Source organism: Saccostrea cucullata, unplaced genomic scaffold (genome assembly GCF_032062105.1).
Source record: "Saccostrea cucullata isolate Sc308-1 unplaced genomic scaffold, CSIRO_AGI_Scuc_v1 ctg81, whole genome shotgun sequence".
In the NCBI taxonomy this organism is placed as follows: domain Eukaryota; kingdom Metazoa; phylum Mollusca; class Bivalvia; order Ostreida; family Ostreidae; genus Saccostrea; species Saccostrea cuccullata.
In genome coordinates, this window is record NW_026931903.1 from 473,529 (window position 1) to 494,881 (window position 21,353).

General features: G+C 31.6%; 1 protein-coding gene across 1 annotated transcript in view; it reads right to left on the reverse strand.

The window, feature by feature from the left end:
* LOC134233990 (uncharacterized) overlaps window positions 1-15,905 on the reverse strand; it is a 79,238-nt gene extending 63,333 nt beyond the window's left edge. The window contains 3 exon segments of the mRNA XM_062716049.1: window positions 196-207; window positions 1,926-1,994; window positions 15,586-15,905. Of these exon segments, the coding sequence (XP_062572033.1) occupies window positions 196-207; window positions 1,926-1,992 (79 nt within the window). The 5' untranslated portion in view covers window positions 1,993-1,994; window positions 15,586-15,905.
* Between the last annotated feature and the right edge of the window lie 5,448 nt (window positions 15,906-21,353).

The following is a 21,353-nucleotide window of genomic DNA, read 5'->3' on the forward strand; positions in this document are numbered from 1 at the left end:
GGTCATTTTTCTTGTTCACACACCCTTTTTCTTAATGCAAAAAGATAATTATTTGCTTTACATATTCCAAAACAAAATAATAACGGGATATTAAAAATCTTTTTTAATCAAAATCAAGACATAAAAGTTTTGAAAACCTCACTCAGTAAGTTAAGTTTAAAAAGTTAAAGAAGCTCAAGTTCACAACGGACTTACCTTCATAATCAGCTGGAAAAAGAAAGTTTAAAAGTTTACATTAATGCACAATATTTCTGTTTATAAACAAGTCTATTGATAAGCTATCAATCATCTTTTTCATGTATGTTTTCCACATTTTTTGGCATTAAATCTATGTTGACACTAAAATAATATTGAAGAGGGTTTGCTAAATAGTCATTTCCCTTTGTTTGTAACTTCGTTGCGTTTTTCATAGACTTAAACAATTCATCTACGACTAAGGGTCATTTACCAGCTAAAAATTAGCTGATTTATTAATACGAACCTTGATAAGACTTTGTTTAATTAACAGCAGCAGTTACCATTTCCGTATCTTATACATGTCTATTTTACAATATTTTTTTTCATTGGTAAAGTTTCTAATTTATCATGTTTCGATTACAAAGATTAGTCAGTTTTACTATCTTATTAAACCATTCTTTTGACTTACACCTCCGTTTCACAATCTTTAACTGTACTGTGGGGTTCTTACTGGTATGTATATTTAAAGGCTAAACTTTTGAAAATTTTAATTTTACAATAATGGATTGGAAGTCGTTACGTGAATTGCAAATAAAATTTAACTTATTTCTGAAAGGAGATATAAATGCTTTAAAACTTGATCTTGTGCCACCCAGAAAAAATTGTATAATGAGACGTTTTGATGTAGATATATATTCTTTTATCGTCTCGATGTTGTAATCATACGCTGGGCTTATCTCTTGACTACTTGCAGGTATGTAAATATTTCTAATCAGCCGTTACCGAATTTTACCATATCTTTATATCTAAGATGAAGCAATTACAAACACAAAAATAAATAAAATGTGAGGGATACGGAAAGAAAATATCAAGTAAACAGCAGTTGCTGTTTTAATGATAAATGATATTTTCAACGATTAAAGGATCGGAGATCAAGGTCTCTTGATTACCAAACGTGTCTCGAATCCAGAGTACTATTTTGATATGCATCTTTCCTGAAACTCACAATTAATTTATTTGAATTGATATAAGAATCTGGAAATATTATTTCTAGAAAGTATAAAATAAAGCATCTTTGACAATTTATTTTTGATTCTGTATTGAAAAATTTATATAAAATGTTTTATGTAAGTAAACGAGAATCAAAAACTTTCTTCGTAAAGCTGAAAAATATTTATACCAAGTCATAATAATAAAAGATAATTGGAAACTTCTCTTTTACCATAAGATTTGAAATACATTATATGTACATATAAAAATACAAAAACTGCAACAAAAAAAGCTTTTCATAAACTTTTTTTGATAAATGTAAAATCTAGTTTCTTTCGTGGCAAAAATAATATCATTTCTAGACGTTTATGAAAAAGAAAAAAAAATGATTATATTTCAAATATGTTTGAAATGTATAAAGCTAAGAAGATGTCTGTAAGATATAAAATCGTTCTAGATTTCATGCGGTTGAAATAAATGTTAAGATTATGCAACAAGCTTGAGATTCAAGATATGCCATTGAAGTGTTATGAAATATAAAAAAAATGTTAAGCTCAGAAAACAAACCGAGATTAGCGAGGTATGCGCAGTTTCATAACTAAATACGACCTCAAGTATTCATTTTCAGAGAAGAAAGTTTGCCGTCGGGTGTGTAAGAGTATAAAAAGTAAAGATTTTTATATATGATTCACATTGTCTACATGCTTCCCTGCAACGCCATTTATCATGTCACAGTTGGATTAAAAAACAATACTTACAAATGGAATGTGAAGACTTGAGTAATACACAAGTAGCAATTAACGTCAACCAAAGCGAGCCCTCCATCGCTGAAAGAGAAGGAAAATAGGTAAAGCATTATAAAACAAAGTTCTATTATTCAGTTGAGTTGACGTGATTCAGCTGCTTGTAATTAAACGGCATTCCTAATGATAAAACAAGACTAAGTCAAAATGCTTTAAAATATCAAATTTTTTTTATTAAGCTAAATCTATTCAGTCCTAAAGGAGGAATTTTGGTGATCCGATGGAAAAATGTAGTTCTTCAATCTTCTTCTCTCTCCCTGTACACATGTATATTGAGCAGACAATCTGTTGGTGCATGGTTCTGATGCTTTGAGAAAACAAGTTAAATGCAGAATTATGATACACAAAATTGACCACAACTACAATCTACAAACATCCATTTTTGGTATACCGATCCCTATTTAAGGTTGTCCGATCCTCAGGTTCAGAAAATCAGGTATAAAATGAAAATTGTTACATCAAAAGATTTAATTTCAAGCTTCATATTGAGACATTTTGAATTAAATTACAAATTAAAGAGTCCACTTCCTGGCTGAGGATAAGATATCCTTAATTTTCATAATATTTAAAATTTTAGTTTTTTGATAACATTACGTCATACAGTTTGAAAGTAAAGCATAAAAAAACTCATGACATAATAGCTAATTTGAAAAAAACCTCTCTAAAAATTAACATACGCTTAAATTAACCGTGCAGAGCATTTTAGCAAAGAAGTTAAAGGGAAAGTCATTTTTAGCTAGTGTTTTATCAGAATGTTTTATGACAGACTGTGTATGAAAAATATGGAGATAACGAACAGTATTTAAGATGAAAGATTCATAAAACAATACTAAATAGGAACAGAGCAAACACGGACCTCCAAAACATCAGAGGTGTGATCAGGTGCCATGAAGGAGTGAGCATCCCCTGCCGACCAGTCTCAGCCGCCGTCTGCTCCTTGTCATGATCGGAAAATGACGGGAAAATCCGTCGTCAATTTAGTGTATAAATAATGGACTTACAATTGGTATGAAAAACGTCAGTCAGCATTCGACTCAATGATAAATTGTATTTGCTGACATGGTCATTGTATCGACCATAGAACTTATGAAATCATGACTTTAAACGAGACTGCTGAAATTCTTGTTTCCTTAAATTCGTTGTCAATAATTTATCTCGGTTTAGAAATTGTTCATAACTAGAGCATGCTCTTGTGTATCGAATCAACTGATATATATATATATATATATAAGCTCCGTATGCAGGTAAGGAAGGGAGTAATTTTCTTATGTTTCAGATATTACAAAGCAATATCATTAACTTTGTATCTTAATTAAAATACACAACAACAGCAACAAAACACTAAAAAAGTCAAATACAAATATGGTTCTTTTTTTTTAAATGAAATTAATTAAATTTCAGTTTTCAGAACATAGAAAAAAAACTTTTATGGAGAAAAAATATTGTATAAGCTCGGGCAACAATAGTGCTTTTCTTCCTCCTTCCTGTACCTGGAGTAGGAAATATAAATTAAGTTTTAAAAAGTGGACTGTCGGTAAAACTTAATTTTGAAACAATTTTCAAACAAAAAAATCAGAGCGAATTGTCTGCCTTGGCATGCTCCAAATAAAAAAATTCAGAAAAACGTCACAATATAAACATCCTTTGCTTTTCCGGTACTTATATAGTTTGTTCCCACTGATTGATTGCTTCATACTTGGATATTTTACTTGAAAAAGACACTAATGGTAATCTAACAACCAAGCTCTATGATAAACGTGATGGCTTTAACTTTTCTATCGTAAACTTCCCTTACTTATGCAGCAATATACCTTCATCACCTGCATAGGGAGTTGTCATATCTCAATTGATTAGATACGCAAGAGCATGCTATACGTATGAACAATTTCTGTATTGAGATAAATTATTGACAAACAAGTTGATGAAACAAGAATATCAGCATCATTTCGTAAGTTCAATGGTCGATATGACCTTGTAAGCAAATACAGTTTATCATTGAGTCAAGTGCTGACTGACGTTTTTCATACCAATTGTAAGTCCATTGTTTATAAAACGTGGGGGGACCTTTTCTGATACGGGCCGGACCTTTTCTTATAAAAGGCGGACCTTATATGTTATCGTATTAGGTCCCCTCCGAACCTTTAAACGAGGCGGACCAAATATTATGCGACACCGGTCTGCAGGGGATGCTCACTCCTCCATGGCACCTGATCCCAACTCTGATGTTTTTGGAGGTCCGTGTTTGCTCTGCTCCTATTTTTTATTGTCTTACGGATTTCTGATTTTGAATATTGTTCATTATCGTTCATATATGTCATAATATGTTCAATTATTGGTATTTATACTAAAGGGTGAGGGGAAAATATATATTTTGTACTTTAGATCAAGCCTCAGTTTTCAAGATCATATTTGCAATAGACGTGCCAAAAGTTTCGCCCAAAATTCTATTGGGGTTGTCGTTCTGTAGATTTGTAATTTCTCTGACATATCTTATGTAATATTACATGCTATTTTTAGAATAATACCAGTAACACGAAGTTATTCCTGATGTCTTTCACAAAACCCTGTCTGTGTTATGACTCCTAGAAAACCTTGACTCGTATATTTCAGTATATTGTAGTTCTATCCCTGTTTGCCTGAAGTTCCTCTTGCCATGGACAGATGGAGGCCAATCAACGGGAACATTATTTTGTCCTTTAAACTTTAACTCTTGCACCACTTATGATAACCGGTAAATCTTATGTTGTACGTGATTGGATGAAACATGTGGCGAAAACGAACAGTATTTAAAATCAAAAGTCCACAAAACAATACAAAATAGGAGCAGAGCAAACATGGACCCCTAAATCATTATTTTAGATAAAAACCAACGTCTCATCAAAAATGAGAATGTATATAAAGTATCGAAAATATTATATAAATTTTGCATAAATAGCAAATCCGTATGGACATAGTCATTGTTATGATGGTACTGGTATTGATGTCTGTAAGAAAAATAATAGATCTTTCAGTACTCATATGTACGAAAGCCCAGAAGGCTCATTCGAGATTCAAGTTTCGAAATACGAGATTCAAAATTCGAGATTCGAAATTCGAGTTTCGAGATTCAAGATCCAGATTAACCAATCAAAAGGCTCATTCGAGATTCGAGGTTCGAAATTCGAGATTCGAAATTCGAGTTTCGAGATTCAAAATCCAGATTAACCAATCAAATGCGGGTTCAACACTGATTACTCCCCTTTATTATGTTTAATCTATCAATAAATCGTTTAATATATTTATAACAAATGAGTCATTTGAATAAATTACAATGCAAGAAAGAGTGTTATATATATTAGAAGGAAAGCTAAATAATCATTTGATTTTTGATCAGCAAGATATACTTCAATTTATATTATGACTTCTTAAATATTAAATAGAATACATATATCAGGAATATATATATTTTTTTATTGTCTACTGTATATAAAGGGTTGCTGACATAATAATACAGTTATAAATAGTGTCTAAAGATTAACAAAATTCCCACCCCTACCGGCAACACCTGCCAATTTTTCCCGACACTGAAAATGTTACTTTAAAAATTTGAAAGGCAAGGTAGCCTTGATAAATAAAAACCGCGCTCGTTTTCCTAATAGAGGGAATACATTAAAATAAAGTTTTCAATTACTTATCTTCATCTAAGGCTTTGATTTCTTGAACTAGTTAACAATTATATATACAATACAGATTGCAAATATGAATCAGAATAAATGCAGCATTCATTTTATCTGATATCAAACAGTAGATTAGTCTAAATTAGCTGCAGAACTATAGCGTTATGGTTTTATATTTTAGTCTCTGACCATAGCGTTATGGTCAAAGACTAAAATATACTCGGTTTTTATTTATCAAGGCTACAAGGATTTTGTTAATCTTTAGTCACTATTTATAACTTTATTATTATGTCAACAATCCTTTATATATAGTAGACAATGCAAAAATATATATATTCCTGATTATGTATTCTTTTTAATATTTAAGAAGTCATAATATAAATTGAAGTATATCTTGCTGACCAAAAATCAAATGATTATTTAACTTTCTTTCTAATATATATAACACTCTTTCTTGCATTGTAATTTATTCAAATGACTCATTTGTTATAAATATATTAAAAGATTTATTGATAGATTAAACATAATAAAGGGGAGTAATCAGTGTTGAACCCGCATTTGATTGGTTAATCTGGATTTTGAATCTCGAAACTCGAATTTCGAATCTCGAATTTCGAACCTCGAATCTCGAATGAGCCTTTTGATTGGTTAATCTGGAACTTGAATCTCGAAACTCGAATTTCGAATCTCGAATTTTGAATCTCGTATTTCGAAACTTGAATCTCGAATGTACGAAAGCCCAGAAGGCTCATTCGAGATTCGAGTTTTAAAGTACGGGATTCGAAATTCGAGTTTCGAGATTCAAGATCCAAACTAACCAATCAGAAGCGAGTTTCAAAGTACGAGATTCGAAATTCGAGATTCGAAATTCGAAATTCAAGATCCAAACTAGCCAATCAAAAGTGGGTTCAACATTTGATTACTCCCCTTTATTATGTTTTTACTATGAAGAAATCGTTTAAAATAATTATAACAAATGGGTCATTTAATTATATTACAATGCAAGAAAGTGTGTAATATATTTTAGAAATAAATTTTAATAATTTTTGGATTTTTGATCAGAAAGATATACTTCAATCTATATTATAGCTTCTTAAATATTAAAAAGATTACTTATATCATGAGTATATATATATATTTGTATTGTCTTCTAAACTTAATTTTTATGTATTTCCCCGCATAAGAAAACCAAATGTACTTGTGGACAGGGCACCCCCCCCCCCCCTCGATATTCAACCCTAGGGCTTATTGGACTTTTTTTCACAACATATATCTAATACACTTATTCATCGTGTGTTCAATGCCAAAAAAAAAAAATCGTAAAAACCCAGAATAATCGCTCAACACAAAAAATACCCCGCTATAAATTATAAGAGAGAAAATATGCCACAAGCACTCCAGTTTGTTTACGTTGTACGCCCGCTGCTATTTCTAGGTATAAAACCATGCATTTATTTTCTTAAAATGTTGATTAAAATTAACTATCTCTACATATATTTCTGTCTTAGTCCATGCTATCGGATTGACTCTGCATCTCGTAATAATCCCACATTTTCTCCTTAAATGACACCTCTCTTGTATAGTGGGGTGGGGTAATGTATAGTGGTTTTTTTTTTTTTTGGTTAAACGATTATTCTGGGGGTTTTACGCTCGTGATGTTTTCGTATTGTACACATTAATAAGTGTAATAAATATAATTTGTTAAAAAAAATATATTTTAGAAATAAATTTTAATAATTTTTGGATTTTTGATCAGAAAGATATACTTCAATCTATATTATAGCTTCTTAAATATTAAAAAGATTCTTATATCATGAGTATATATATATAAAAAAAATTTTTATGTATTTCGCATAAGAAAACCAAATGTACAAAAGTATATATACTCCTGATTATTGACTTTTTTTAATCATATATCTAATACATATTTATCGTGTGTTCAATAAAAAAATTGAATAATCGTCAACACAAAAATTACCCCGCTATAAATTATAAGAGAGAAAAATCCAATATTTATTAAATTTCCTGCTAATATATATAAAACACTCTTTTTTTCTTAAAATGTTATTAAAATTAACTATCTCTACATATATTTCTGTTTAGTCCATGCTATCGGATTGACTCTGCATAGTAAAAACATCCCACATTTTCTCCTTAAATGACACCTCTCTTGTATAGTGGGGTGGGGTAATGTATAGTGGTTTTTTTTTTTTTGGTTAAACGATTTTGATTGGGGGTTTTAGCTCGTGATGTTTTCGTATTGTACACATTAATAAGTGTAATAAATATAATTTGTTAAAAAAAATGTCCAGTAATTTGGTATTGAATTTTGAGGGGGGGGGGAGGAATCTCACAAGTACCTGAATGAGCCTTCTGGGAAATACTTTCGATAATACAAAAGTATATATACTCCTGACAAACATAACAAGTTTAAATTTCAAAGGATATACCTTTCGAACAGAGAAAACAGTATCATCAAAACTACATCAGAAATGAGACTTATCTATGAAAATTACGATTAGTATTTCTTTTACAAGAATCAAAAATAACAATGCAATTTGTAAGACATCTGAAAACATCCGGGATTAGTTGCTATCTGTTTATTGAAAGGTAGATGTATCTAACTCCCTTACAATTCTGCTGCTTAATGACAGGTCGGCCATTAAACAAGAGATTGATGGTAGTGCAAACTATTAAAGTGTTAGGCTCTTTGATACTTAGAACTGACGGAAAATGGTAACTTTGAGAACAATAATGGATGTGACCCGTTAAGAGGTAGATAGATGACACCAGTATGGAATATCTGGGTCAACTTAATGAGCTGAAATATATGATTTAAATGCAGTTGAATTAGCGCATTTCTTAATTTTAAAATATTCACAATTTATTCTTATGCATGTTATGGAAATTACCCTCCAGCTAGGAAGTTTGAACAAAAACAAATGCAATTTGTCTGATATTGTAGGGAATGAACTCCAAAATACGAAGTAGGAAGTTACATGACACTCCACGCTGCTGGTAAAACTTCTCTTCTCAATGTGTAAGTACCTCTTATGTCTAATTGAGGAAATACGAGATTGCTTTAGGGAGGCTTTTTTGTAAACACACTTAAGCAATAAACATCTCTTTTAGGTATATAAAGTTTTAATCAAAAATTACATTTATAAAAACCCCCTTAAACTAAGTATTTGTAGATTCCTTAATTTTCTCTTTCTCGCCCTTTCTAGAACTAGTATAGTTTGTTTTGTTTTATTGTAAGTTATAATGTATATTTATATGTGCAGAGAAGTATTCAAAAGGCTGAATTGAATTTTTGAGAGGAGGCAATTTTCCAAACGGTTTCCAGGGTTTGTGATATAGTCAAAATTATCAGTTTAATTTATTGCAAAAATGTAACACTATATTATTACACAATTAAAAAAAAGTTTCACAATGTAAAGCTATTCAATCATTGTTAAACTATAGTCCTCTATTTTGATTTCTTCAAGGTTAAAGTTACCTGGTTTATAAAATTATATATTTTTTTTTACACCCAATGCACTTTTGATTTTGACCTGTTTTCTTTAAACCGTAGACGATACATAAGCCAATTTATATCACTGCTATGTTTAAAGAAATTTATCGTAATGTTTTGCCACAAAACTGTAATTTACAATACATTTTTTATATTCCAACCATTTTTCGTCGTTTTAACCACATTTTATCTCAGAGGCAGCTTACACCTGTTTGTACAAAAAAGATACCAGAACCCTGCTTCAGTTAAATTCCTTGCCAATATGCGCTTCTAGAACAGACCTCCCCCGCATTAGAGTGCTCCACTGAGATGACTATAAACCTAATCACTTGCCATCAAGCATTTTAAACCAAACCCTTCCGTTCCAGGGAGGACCTCTGCAGCTTAGTGTGAAACCTTTAATTGCGTTTACGGAGATCATTAATGTATATTTGAAACATTTAAGGATGATCACTCCGCCATAATGGTTAAACTCTATATCTGACACTCTTTACTCTAGTCTTTGAAGTAAAGTAAAAAGCTTTGTTTATTGGGACATTTGGACAAGAATTAATATTTATAATTTGTCTAAAAACTAACAATGTTTTACCCGTTTCTTTCTTCGTTTATTACTAAGTCAATGGCGTAAAGGCATTCGCCATGACGTATACTTGTACCTGCAAAATTCTATGTTTTACACTTCTTGAACCCAGATAAGAATACTATAAAGAATCTTAAAACTATATTACATCCTGTAAAATTGATATTTATGTTTCTTGGTATATTTTTTTTTGTAATTTCCGTTCCTCTCGGGAAATTTTCATTCATATGGAGATGCCACCATATGCTACTGGATGGATTCAAATTTAAACCAATTTTTCTCTGTTCAGGGCTATTGCGTTGTGAAGGAAACCTACTGTGATACGGGGCCTAGGTTTATACGGTCTCATCTCAAGGACGGGTCTCCTCGTCCCGAAGTGGGATACGCAACCGGACCAGCGCCTTACTCCGCGACTCTAGAGAAAATGCTTTTAAAGAATTGAATAAGCACGTTTAGGAATAAACATGCGACATTTTCTCAAAATTTTTTTAAAATATAAAAATTGTGCGAATTAAAAAAATATATATATAAATGATTAATAAGAGGCCCATGGGCCCATCGCTCACCTGAGCACATGGGCTAGTTAAAAAACACAAATCAGCTTATTATTGAAAGGTTTACTTTTCGGGGAGGGGGATTTGTTTTCTATTACTAGCTTGAGAATGTCAATATATCAATTAAGCATACAAAAGTCATGTATCATTTTGCCATACTTGAAAAGAAGATTTTTAAAGATTTTTCCCAGCATATTACTCGATCTCCCATTGTGACCCACCACCACCCCTCCCGCACATTTTTTGAATAAATTTAAATCTTCACTACTTGCAGATGCTTCCATGTCAATTTAACAAAACTTTTCTGTTCTGAAGAAGATTTTCTTTTCTATATATTCCTATGTAAAAATTTGATTTCATTGTGGCCCCACCATACCCCCGGGAGTCATGATTTGAAGAAATTTGAATCTACAGTACCTGAGGATGCTTCCACATGAGTTTCTTCTTTCCTGGCCCAATGGTTCTGAAGAAGGAGATTTTAAAAAGATTTTTCCTATATATTCCTATTTAAAACTTTGATCAGCCATTGTGGCCCCATAATTTTTCATTAATTCATAATTATCTCCCCTTGGAAGACGGCTTGGCCCTTCATTTGAACAAACTTGAATTCCCCACACCCAAGGCTGCTTTTTGACAAGTTTGGTTAAAATTGGCCCAGTGATGCTTGAGAAGAAATCGAAAATGTGAAAAGTTTACAGACAGACAGACAGCTAGACGGACGGACAGACGGACTACCGACAAAATGTGATGAGAAAAGCTCACTTGAGCTTTCAGCTCAGGTGAGCTAAAACGGTATTGAACACTGTTTAGTTATAATTTTTTTGTTCAACGTAAACTCGAACAAAAGTTCTCATTCAAGTGTAAAGATCACCCTTTCTGTCATTTGATTTTGTAATGTCTAATGTTCTCCTATATATATCAAGAACTTCTTTGCTTTTCCAAATAGTACCCTTTAAACAATCTTTACCAGACTTAAAATTGAATTCTGAACTATTTCAACAGTCGTCATGCTACCCTTAAAATAAAAAAAAATATTTTACAATCGAAAATTTGGATATATACTCAATTGTATTCACACCACTTAAGATTTTTTCTTACATCTACGAAAGAAGCAATAAGACATGTCATACTCAGAAGTTTACGTATACTATTCACACTCTTACAGTGCAAGTGATAAACAATTATATACAGTACATCTAGTCTTTGATCCGCCAGGTTAATGCTTTCTGAGGGGGGATATGAATGCTTTGATTGTTGACTTTCTGTACTATGGGCGTTATCGACAACCATTGCTATTTCAGATTACATATATTCCTGTCAGCAGAAAATCAACCCGCTGTGATGTATATTTATACTTTACATAACCATGGTGTAATAGCTTATAGATCAAATCCATTGTTTATCTTTTTATCAGAAAACATTGCAGTGTTTATCTCTTGGCTCCAGAAATTTGAAATGAATACCTTTTATCATGACCTTGCTACTGTATCGCTTCATCTGGTTTTATTTCTAATGTTTTTTTTACATCCTACAGTGAGATGTTTTGAGGCATATAATTATGAATTTTTAAATTCAATATTAATCATGGAATCAATTATAAGACTTCGAAACTTCTATTTTTACATTAAATTTCTTGTTTTTTCTTCTTTTTCCTTGTTTTGTGTGTATTTTTATGACAAAAGTTTTAAGTTAAACTGTTTAAAACAACACATGCAGACCGTTATGGCCACCTGAGGAACAAGGGTAAAGATAAACTCTCCTCCTATCATTAGTTTGCTCTTTTGTCTTAAATTTCGAGTTAAACATTGCTATGTAAATGTTTCTTTAACATTTCCACGATCGACATTTAACTTTGTTATATACTAATCACCAGACTGCAATCATTAACTTGGTTGTCTTCTCGACTTAGCACCACTGACTATTATATATATCAACATGTGTACAGGGGTTACTGAGAACCTGTAACCACTGACTAGCAGAAAGGACTAAGTTGACATTAATGGTCTCCACTATACCACCAACAATAACTAGTGGTCTTGGGGTACCTAGTACATGTAGATAGGATTGGATGGACATGGAGGTGACAAGTAAGGACTGAGGAGTGTATAAAGATACTGCTGACACGGAAATAGGTTTGTTGGATCAGAAAAATATTCTCTTGTAACGGAGTAGAAGATAAGGTTGAGTGGAAAAAGAATGTATCCTGTTATCACTGACTAGTTGGTAAGCTTGGGTGGACATACGGGATATACTTTCAATACTGACATGAAGATAGAGTATTATGTGGACATGGGAGTAAATAAAAAAATGAAGACAACGAACAATAATCGATCTCAAAAAGCAAGAATAAACAACAAAGCAAATATACAAGAAGGCACAAAACACGGCCCTAGAAACTCCGGAAGTGAGATCAGACCTGGGGGCCATAAAATTTAGACGAGCTTATTTTTTATCTCAGTCTCACTTCTCCACTATATATTTCTTAAGCAAAAGTGAGACGGAGATCAAAAGTGAGCTCGCCAGGTGCCTGGCGGATTATTTATCCATATTGACCGCTTACAACCGCTGTGTACCCCTCTGTGTTGATTAGGTAGACGTAACTTTACTGGTCAATTCAGTTTTTAAAACAAGTGTCTTACGATTAATATGAGACAGGTCAGCCAAAGAACGACCCTATGACATGCCATATTTGCTAACAAGGCCATTGTATGACCATTAAATGTATGAAATGCTGACTTAAAAGGAGCTTGTTGAAATCCCTCTACCATTAACTTATTAGTATGAAGATGGGATTGGTTGGACATGGGGCATACTTTTCTTTATCCGTTCTATCTTTTCTCCTATTTATTCTCTTTTAAATGACCGGTCAGCAGGGGATGCTCACTCCTCCATGGCACCTGATCTAACCTCTGATGTTTTGGAGGTCCGTGTTTGCTCTGCTCCTGTTTTGTATTGTTTTATGTAATTTTGATCTTGAATACTGTTCGTTATCTCAATATTTTTCACTAAGCCCGTTTTGTTAAATTTACTTTCGTTTTGACTGATTGTTTTTCCTTTCTTGATACTAATAAAAATAAAATGTGAATTATCAATTCGTGTTTTTTTTTTCTTATCAAGTGATTTTACAACTGTGATTCAGTAGCATATTGAATATGTGTATTAAAAACTTGATATGAAAAATGCTTTCAAAACTTTGATGAATTCAAATTTATCGGGTAATAGACTTAACTTGAAATAGTTGTTTTGAAAATTTTAATTGCTACCAAATTTAAACATTGTAAATTCGGATAACCCTCTTTAAGCTTTTTTTAAAAATTTAATCTGCCTGCTGTGTAACGTATATGAGTTTTTTTTTATTTATTACAACCGAGCTGAAAATTCCTTGTTATCATTTATATATCTTAATTACATCTTTGGGCAATATCTGCGTTATTGCAGAGTAATGGATTAAAACTCGTAATAATAAAATGCGAATGCTTAATAGTGTCGATGGTGGAAATCTCTTCAACACACTTCTTAACTATTAACAAATACGAACATGTCTGCCTGTAGCAATTCATACCCCATAGTATTTTACTTTTCTTTTCACGAGTTTTTCTAAATTCAAGAATTATTTGGGATGTTTATTATTTATTAGTTCCTATTTCACAGTTGATTTTTTTTTTTTTGGGGGGGGGGGGGTATTTTTTAACAGATAGTATAATGTATTTTTGGATGTTTCTGAAGTAAAAAAAAATGAAAAAGAAAACCATTTTTACAAAACCAATAAATATTAGAGGAAGCTGAAAAATTATATAAATGTATGCCTATTTTAAAACAACTTTCAAACCTTACATAGATCATTTTAGATACAAAGAAACTAAAAAAACTAGGGAATCAAGTGTACTCAGGCTCTCTTAAATTATGTGATTTATGTTGAATGTTAAAAGAGGAAAGATTGATATATATTTTTGAAAGCATCACAGTGCACGCAAAAAACTAATTTTATAATGATTTACACAGGGTCTGATAAATCAGATTCATATTTGGATATTTTACATGAAAAGGACGTTAATGGTAATCTAACAACCAAACTCTAAAATAAACGTGATGACTTTAGCTTTTCTTTCGTCAACTTTAATTACTTATGCAGCAATACACCTTCATCACCTGCATACCGAGTTTATGTATCCCAGTTGATTCGATACGCATGAGCATATTCTGCGTATGGAAAATGTCTAAAACGAGGTAAATTATTGAGCAAACAAGCATATAGTTTAAAGTCGTCATTTCGTACGTTCTATGGTCGATACAATAACCTTGTCAACAAATACAATTTATCATTAAGTCAGATGCTGACCGACGTATTTCATACTAATTGTTAGTCCATTATTTTTACACTGAATTGACAACGGATTTTCCCGTTATTTCTCGAACATGACAAGGAGCACACGGCGGTTGTGACCGGTCAGCAGGGGATGCTCACTCCTCCATGGCAGCTAATCCCACCTCTGATGAATCGGAGGTCCGTGTTTCCTCTGCTCCCAGTTTGTTTTGTTTTATGGACTTTTGATCTTGAATACTGTTCGTTATCTTCATATGTTTCACCCATTTGTTTTAAAATCAATCCGTATTAATTACATTGCCAGCAGATATTCTTTATGTTTCACTCAAATTTTAAAATCATTTTGAAGTTTTATCAGAAATACTGGATTAAAAAGATGGAAAATACATTCACTTTTATAACAAAGCATGGTGAGCATTCCGTAACTCGAATGCATATTTGTTGGTTAATTAGTAACATGCATGCTTGTAAACTAGATATACATCAACAAAGTCAAAGATCAATATACCAATACCAAAGTGACAAACCTAATTTCAGAACAGATAAGTAAGGTGGTAATGACATAAATACTTCTCATAACAATTGTTTTTTTAACCATTCCTCTCTCAATTATCTTCATTTGGTTACCCCTAAACTTAGAAAAGCTAATGTTCTAGATGATACAGAAGGCATACGTATTTCCTGTCAAATTCTATGGGTGTCTCTATGAATGACAAACTTTCATAGGAAAGCTAAATAACATATGTAAACAAACATGTATTTGTGATAAAAAGGTATTTTGTTAAATCATTTATTAAAATATAACTATATCCCTCTAGAAAATTCATTTTTATTTACTTTTCGGTGATGCAACATGATTTTTATGACTTAGATGAGGAAGTACCAATCATTTGAAATACTAGTAATCATAAAAGCTTTGGGAAAATACACCATATCAAAAGTATTGCATTGAATTAAATAAAAAAAAAGTTAATAATGCTATCTTACCTCCTGGTGACTTCCGGCTTTCAGACGACGTCAACTAGTATTCCTTAAATTGGTTAATGTCGGGAGTCAGAAATATTTCATTATATCGCCACCTCATCTGACGAAGATATAGAATTAAAGGAGGATCTTTAATCCAGACTTATATCATGAGTTTTAATGTTCACTGAGACTCCTCCAGGTTCTTGTTTCTAGAAGGACGTCTGTTCCTCCTGGCAGTCTCGCCAGAAACTCAGAGAACTTCAACGCAACTCTTGGTGTGTTTCTACGTAATAGGAACCACACGATGCCTCGACATCTCAAGATCTTTTCACAGCGTATAGTATGAAATTAAAAGTCTTAAGATTTTTGATGTATGGAGATGATAGCTTGTGAAACAGTAATTATTAGCCTGCTACTTGAAAATGGAGAAGCTCGTGAAGATTTTTTATGCCACTGTGTCAAAATTTTCCTTTATTCGCATGACTAGTTTTTGAGAACTTTATCTTTCGGCTTTTGATTTTGTATTTTTTTTGCACAGTAAGCTTTATTGATGGACCTACTAAATCTTAGCAAAATGCTGATTAATAGTGATAACCGGTATTTATGATATTTTCAAAAGTGATATACTGTAATTTATTACCGGAAAAAAATATTCTTTCGCATTGTAAAACAATATCGAAGTAATATTCTTTCACAACAATTATTAAAAGTGCGGGAAATCTCTTTATATTTTCTTATGTATTGAATTATAAATATTTCTTCTTGCGAATTATGAGGAAGCAAGGACCAAAACTATTAATTTTCTCCAAATCATCGAAATGATACATGTACATGTTAATAGCATTTTCAATTTTGCAATTGTTTAGTTATAATATATTTCTTCCCTAAATGAACGACTTACGAATTTCCTCTCTAGGCTGTTAAAAGAAAGCAATAGAAATACACAAACCTAACTGCATAAGTTTCTTCAAATGGTTATATTGATACATGTACATGTTTATAGAATTATCAATTTTCCTTATTTGTAATAAATAAATATTGTTCAACCATCATGAAACAGCTTAGAACATTACACAGTAGAAAAAACAGCCCTGGGCAAAGAAAAAAGGTTTTATTGTTGAATATGAAATTTCTTTCACTCGCGAGACAAGATTTTTTCATATTTTTATGATTTCTTCGCACTCATATTTTAAATAAAAAGCACTTCCACTTCTGATGTATAGAGCAACAAATTATCTCATATACTAGTATGTCGTTTTTTATATTTCATTGATACATTTTCATGCCTAATCATCTTCGGGGAGATTTGTGGTGTCATGTAGATGTGCAAATCGGAATTTTGATTTTTAGATTTTATTTCATTTCATTTTTAAAAGAAATCTGTTAAAGTGTCAAAAATACCCATTTTACAAATAAACATCTTTGGGGAATGGTTCGTGGTGTCAAAAAAAAAAAAAATGGAGGTCGAAAAAAAAAATTAATGTTGTAATGCATTCCCTTACAATATTTCCTTATTTTTTATCGATTATATACGCTAAATAGCTTTAGTCAAATCATTTTACGAATCGAAAGAAGATTTGGCATGTCTCATATATTGCACATGTTTGCACTAGCTGTGAAGATTTTGAGTTGTAGTCGCTAAACATAATAAAAAATTCCTCTTAAAAAGGTTCTGAGGATCATTTCAGACATTTGTCAGGTCACGTGTCTCCTAAGATCTCGTGATTAATGGAGTGAATAAGTTCTTCGAACAGAATCTTGAACAGTAACATTACCTAGTCACTTCTGGTATTTTGGAGGTCCATATATTTGATAAAATATTTTTTGTTTTCAATATATTTAATTGAATCATATTTAGTCTTTTTAGTCATATTCTTTAAAATAAAAAAAAAATGAAAGCATTCAACAACAAAATTTTAAAAGTCAGACTAATTTGTAGGTTTGAAAATTTTCCTTGAATTTTATACTACTTTAGATGTAAGTACATTACCTCGAGAAATTGAATTTAATTGCACTTACAGATGTTGCTAATTTGTCAAGTGAATCACTGGTATTTTCAATGTGTTGCCTGTTGTCAATCTACTTTGGTCTTCATTTTTTGCTCATCAGCTGGATAGAGGCTACTGGCAAATAACTCATAGCTTAAGGGTTTTTTCCTTTGATCTTCCTTAGAATGACAAAAATCTATGATATTTGTTTATGAAACATTACATACTGTGTCTCATAATGAAAAATTGTAAAGAAAAGGATAGGAATGTATCTTCAGTTTTTTTGTACGTTGCTATCTCTTCATATTTAAATTATCGTTAAATGGCTTCAAAACATCTCAGATAATAAATATATATCCAGGAACGGTTATGATAATTCGACTGACAAGTATGTCATTTTGTTTGTTATTAAAAAAAAACATCTAATTGAACATTTTAAACATTTAATTAACTAAGGAACTTTGAGCAAGTTTGTAAAGGTAAATCAGATAAGTTTTATACACATACTAATTACATAAGAGGAGTATAAATACACTCATTGTGTTATATACAGGTTGCATGCGTTATGTCTTGAGCGGTTGTAATGACATGGTTTTAGACATTGATTTCTTTCGTCTGCAGGCACAGTGTAATTTATCGTCTGGAAGCTTGGGGCTGAGTAATGAACATAAGGAAGAAAACGAACAGTGATCGTTCTCCCAGTCCCAGAAAAAAAAAAACAAAATTACTAACAATTCCAAAATGTGAACAGGCCAGAAAGTATCCGAAAATTCCTGTAATCTTCATGAAATATAATCCAATTCTCACAAGATGTGCTCATAAGAGTTACTGTAATTATCACTTGTTGATGTATCCCAGGTGTTTTGTATGTAAACGGAATATTAATTAGGTATACGGAATTATGGGAATAAGTCAATTGAGTAAAAATGTCCGAACAATTGGTATAAACGTGACAGCTAACATAGAAATCAATAATTAAGTTATAATTGCTGTCAAGGCCATTAACCCCTATAACATCAACTTATCAATCAGTAGCTAAAAAGTGCATCAGAGCTGACACCAGGAGCATTAGAGGAATGAGAACCCCCTGTCCACCGGACAAATCCATATAAATATAAATTAAATATAAAAAAGAACTATTCCATTTTCGTATTATCTCCTTGTCATACATTTTCGGGTCTTCCCTTACAAATGGAAAACAAAAAAAAAAAATCGTATACATGTAGAATGTTATGTATAGAAAGTGACATAACAATTAAACAATAGTATGAAAATTGCCAGTCATTATTCGGTTAAAAGGGGATCGTATTCCCTGACAAGTCATTGTGTCGACAATAGGACTTGATAAACGTGGACTTTAAACGAGACTGTAAAAGCATGATATCCACTTGTTTATCAATAGAAATTGAATTTAATTGCCTTCGTTGAAGAAAATGTCATTTTTTGCTCATGTGGTAGAGCCTGCTCTTGAAATGATCATCAGAGACATTAATCTTCGTATAGATGGGTGGAAATGTAAGGTATTATATTTCTATTCATTTATATAAAAGAAATTGACGACAGAAATGTTGATTCAAGTTTGTAAAGGTAAATCAGATAAGTTTTATACACATACTAATTACATAAGAGGAGTATTAAGTTTATATACAATAAGTTGAGAGACCTCAGCACCATATGCAGGTTATATAAGGAAAATTGAAGTGATCGATACAAACAATTATGTAAACAGGCCCACGTAAATAACTGTAAGGATATTGAGTCGATGACAAATTTTAAATAATCCTGTTTGCCATAGACTTTAGGAGCATTTGAACCCCCTTAATTTTCCTTGTCCATTTTTGGAAAACAATCCGTATAGAAAGTGTATGAAAAAGTCAGTGAAATATTTAAATAGGACTTGATAAACGTGAAAGAAATCGTTGAAGAAAATAGAGCCTGCTCTTGATATCGTTTAATCTCCGTATAGAGATGTGTTTAAAATATATAAAAGAAATTCGATTTCTTAAGTTTCAAATAAGTGGGTTAGGTTATAGTAGGATATTACCACGTAAATAAAGGATATTGTCGATGACAAATTTTAAATAATCCTGTTTGCCATAGACTTTAGTTGTTAATTTTTCCTTATCGTCTAAAGTCAGTGAAATATTTAAATATGAAAGAAATATTGTTGAAAATTTATATTCGATTTTGGGTTACTTAATTCAAATCAACAAATGTTTGTTAATATAACTATTTGTAATTAATCAAATGTCGTCGATTAACTAGAATGTAAATTTGAAAGCCAGTCTGATGTTTCCTTCTCCTAATGTCGGGATTTTAAGGTTAACCCTAAAATCCAGTACTGACATCCACTATAGAGTTCCAGTCCATGATTTATATATCACATTTGCAAGATGTTACATCGTATCATAAACTTAAGTGCGCGTGCGCCTCATAACATTTAGAATTTTTCGTGGCACCATCCAGATGGCTAGTGGGACGTCTTATCTCACCCTCAGTGTACAGTTAGTGTCTTTAATCTTAAATCTGAACACAATTTTAAATGTTTAAATTTGACAACGATAAAGTGCTATTATGAAGTTTAATTCGAATGAACTGAACGATTTTAGTTTTGTTACTTGAACTTTTTAAAAATATAAGAAACAAAAAGATAAACATATCCTGATCTCTCTCTCTCTTTCTCTCTCTCTCTCTCTCTCTCTCTCTCTCTCTCATACTATTTGAAAACAAACCCAGTTTGATGAATCACCAACCACTAAGAACGGGTTACATGCACTCCAATGCATACTGCTCTGATATCTAACTACTAGTATGAAGTTGAATGTTGAAGTACATTTCTTATAATGCAAGAACATTGCAGATATTGTTGAAGAAATCAGAAATCAAAAGGCTAAGCGTTCATTTCTGTGTAAAGTAGAGATCATAAAAAAGCACAGAATAATTATTTCAATAAAACACTTCATATTTTTAGTATGTCAGCTTCAATAAAACGGAAGCAGACAATATAGATAAATTGAAAGGTTTTTCCGAGGGGTCATTGCCTTAATAAGTACAATTGTGTCCTCTAGCGATGTTAGTATTTAGGGGTCAATGATCCATCGTTATAATAGGAACCAGACATTTGGTAGGTTGTGAATAAGTCTGATATTAATGTTCTATATTTTATCATTTAAAGCAAAGATAGATAAAATCCTTCTGGTAAAATGACGGTTATAGCCTAAAAATTTGAAATTAAAGCACTGCCAAAGTTTGTTACAGGTCTGCAAAGTTATATAGAACTGAAACGTGGTATTTTCCTGTAAAAACTCACATTTTAACATCAAAGTCTAGATCAAATCTACGATAATCTGCGAAGTTGGAGATTAAATATTCATGTCTAATATGCAGACATGGAGGTCCGAAATATACTCATTTAAATATAACAATTTTGATTCTCACTTCCTTTTTGGCATACATGATATAATAATTTGACATTTAATGTGACAACACTCTCATAGGAGAGAGAGAGAGAGAGAGAGAGAGAGAGAGAGAGAGAGAGAGAGAGAGAGAGAGAGAGAGCATGAAAAGGTATTACCTTACACGATTGTAAAAAACAATTTCAAGTTATAAATTAAAAAAAAACATGTTTATGCTTACTCTTATAAATTTATTCTAACATAAAACGGTATTCACACACAACAAATTGCAAAAAGACAATCCAAATTAATATTACATTATAATCAATATTATATTATAATTAATATCATATTATAATTATATTACAAAAAATGTAAATACTTCACATGTACTGATGTATGCTGT